This window comes from Asparagus officinalis, chromosome 1, assembly GCF_001876935.1.
Source record: "Asparagus officinalis chromosome 1, Aspof.V1, whole genome shotgun sequence".
NCBI classification, from domain to species: Eukaryota; Viridiplantae; Streptophyta; class Magnoliopsida; order Asparagales; family Asparagaceae; genus Asparagus; species Asparagus officinalis.
Genome location: NC_033794.1, coordinates 113,878,889 through 113,881,787, shown reverse-complemented (window position 1 = coordinate 113,881,787; position 2,899 = coordinate 113,878,889). Strand labels below are relative to the sequence as shown.

The window sequence follows — 2,899 nt, the reverse complement described above, 5'->3', positions numbered from 1 at the left end:
GAATCTCATGTTTGGTAAACTAGCTAATGCAAAAGAAGTTGGATTCGCATGAGATAAAAGTGAAAGAGTTACTTTATTAATATCTTAGGTATTTATTTACATATAAGTAGTTATAAAAGTAAAACGTAAGAAAATTATTACATAAGATTTAATATAACTTTAACTTCACCTAAAAAGTGTTGAAGTCACATGAAATTGATAAAAATAGTAAGGAGTTGTTTGGTTGTTGTGTGTAAACTTAGGTATTTATGACACCACATGAAAAGTGGTTGTCCATCTCATCACTTTACATTTAGCAGACAAATTTTCAAAACCAACCTATTTCAGCATTTAATAGGAAAAAAAGACCCGTTTCAGTTTTATTTAGAGAAACCGACCTGGTTTCAGCACTGTCGCTGAAACCAGGTCGGTTTTTCTAAAAAACTTTCCGAAACTACACGGGAGTTCAACTCCCGTGAAGTTTAGTACGTTTTTAAACTTCACGGGAGTTCAACTCCCGTGAAATTTAAAACCCTCATTAAACTCCACGAGAGTTCAACTCCCGTGGAGTTTGTTCTATTGTTAAAACTCCACGGGAGTTGAACTCCCGTGGAGTTACAGGCCAAATTTCCCAGAGAATCGCTCTCTGGGAAATTTGCACTGCAACTTCACGGGAGTTCCACTCCCGTGAAGTTGCAGGTTTTACATAAAACATGCACAACATGCATACATCTACCTATTTAACTCATATATACAACTATTTACCTGTTGACAATAATTACTGCAATATATATATTATTTAAACACGCACGAATCAAACAATACGCAAAAAGATCACATATCGAGCTATAATTGATCCATAAAAGTATAGTATTTGAAAATTCATACAATAAAAGTATAGTATTTGAAAATTCATACAATTTACAAATTTTAACATAATAAGTTCAAGTTCAAATACAACCCAATATAGCTCCTCTCCTTCCTCTCCCTCTCTTCCCCCTCCCCCTCGCTCTTCCCCGCCCCCCGCGCTGATGAGCCTCGACTATCTGAGTATCCGGCTGTGTGTGAGGCTGCGAAGTGCCGGCTCCATCAGCATGTGAAGTGCCGGCTTCATCAGCATGTGAAGTTCCGGCTCCATCAGCATGCGAAGTGCCGGCTCCATCAGCATGCGAAGTGCCGCCGTCATCGTCACGTGGCCGTCGGCGCCGAGTGTACGCTTGCCCAAATGATCGAGACCTGTCCTCACGGCCTGCGAACTCGTCGACGTGAGTCTTATGAAACACCTGTGCTATGGTCTTCTTGATCCTGCCGAGGAGCCCTAACGCCACCTGATCCTGAATCTCAGGCACGGTCGCATCAATATCAGCCTCAATGCTATCAAAAGCACGGACCTGTGAGGTAAATAATTTAATAAGTACCAACTCAAGAAAAAAATATTATAATTTAGCTTAGAAACTTACGTAATCTCTCTCGTTCATCCCACTAGGGATGTAACTGTCTGTCGGTGGCCGTGGCATGTGTCCAGCTAAGGGCTGTGGGTCACGTGTGATCCATCTACGTGTGATATCCCAATACCAACCCATATATGCGGTGTAGTCAACAGCCGTGGGCCTCGTATTCTGGATGAAATCCCACCTGTGAGCCCACCTGTCTATGTAGGCCGCACGGACTACGGCCCAGTCGTTTTGGTGCGAAGTAGGTCGCCGCCGACGAGAGATCTGCTCAACAGGATCTGGTACATGCTGAGAGAGCGTAAACTGTCGTAGCACACGGTCAGGGACATGCATCTCCACGATCTCCCAACAAATCAATGGAACTCTCGCTCTCCACAAGTCGGGACTATCTCGGCAGATGGGTGCAAGAGAATGCATATCCAGCTCCGGCGGTGTATAGGGTCTCCACTTGAACTGAAATAAAATAAAAAATTTATCAGTATCAACAACAAAACTATAATATTCATAACGACTTGAGATTTATATTTACCTGTTCGTGTTGGAGACCATCAAGCTCATTTCGGTAAAACTCACGATGGCGCGTCGCTGATCGGTACTTAGCATACCACACGTTATACCAGATTTCCCAGCGAGTTGCTCGCTGGAGTTTACCCTGCAACTCCACGGGAGTTGAACTCCCGTGGAGTTTAATGAGTGTTTTAAATTTCACGGGAGTTGAACTCCCGTGAAGTTTAAAAACGTACTAAACTTCACGGGAGTTGAACTCCCGTGTAGTTTCGGAAAGTTTTTTAGAAAAACCGACCTGGTTTCAGCGACAGTGCTGAAACCAGGTCGGTTTCTCTAAATAAAACTGAAACGGGTCTTTTTTTCCTATTAAATGCTGAAATAGGTTGGTTTTGAAAATTTGTCCTTACATTTAGCTTTTACATTGTTTGTTTTGAATTCTATTGAGAATCCTCAAATGATAAAATTACATTGTTTATTTCACATGAGAGATTGTATGAAAGTGATCGTTATATGGATCCAACTCCAAATATCATTTTACCATAGGTAAGTTCACCCACATCAAATTTTAGTTGGGCTATTTGCACTTTAATACCCAAAACAAACATTATTGCTATTGTCATCTAGTTTCAATGATCAAGTCAATTCATTTAGTGCTTGTTGAAACATAATAAGACACACCATACGAAATTTATAGTTGTTGCAATAGTTTATGCACCAAAGTTCCATAATTCTTTCACATTGGTCTTAAAATTTTGTAGAGAAAACCCCCTCAAAGTTCAACTAAAGTAACTTTGATACTTCAAACTTTAACAAAAGTATAAATTTGATAGCCCAAACTTTAACAAAAAAATTAAATTTGGGGTTAAAGTTACATTTTATTAAACTTTTGGGTATTTTTTGGGCAAATAAGTTTTAGGGGTGTCTAAGTTTAATTTTGTTAACTTTACAGTAATTTTCGG

At 40.0% G+C, this 2,899-nt stretch overlaps 1 protein-coding gene across 2 annotated transcripts; it reads right to left on the bottom strand.

Annotated features, from left to right (window-relative positions):
- On the bottom strand, positions 900 to 1,611 carry LOC109843923. Of its 2 annotated transcripts, none has more exons than XM_020412905.1 (2): positions 1,440 to 1,611; positions 900 to 1,370 (listed from the first exon to the last, which is right to left on the bottom strand). In XM_020412905.1, exons 1-2 carry the CDS (start codon positions 1,560 to 1,562, stop codon positions 930 to 932), a joined length of 564 nt encoding a protein of 187 aa, XP_020268494.1. In that variant the 5' UTR covers positions 1,563 to 1,611; the 3' UTR covers positions 900 to 929. The 2 variants fall into 2 exon arrangements, with proteins under 2 accessions (XP_020268494.1, XP_020268502.1); XM_020412913.1 differs by having other exon boundaries at positions 900 to 1,313.

Excerpts from the sequence above, each read along its gene's own strand:
- LOC109843923 (XM_020412905.1), bottom strand. The coding sequence starts at position 1,562 with ATGGGTTGGTATTGGGATATCACACGTAGATGGATCACACGTGACCCA. Across the intron at positions 1,371-1,439 it reads GGATGAACGAGAGAGATTAC|GTCCGTGCTTTTGATAGCAT; the intron begins GTAAGTTTCTAA and ends TTTACCTCACAG.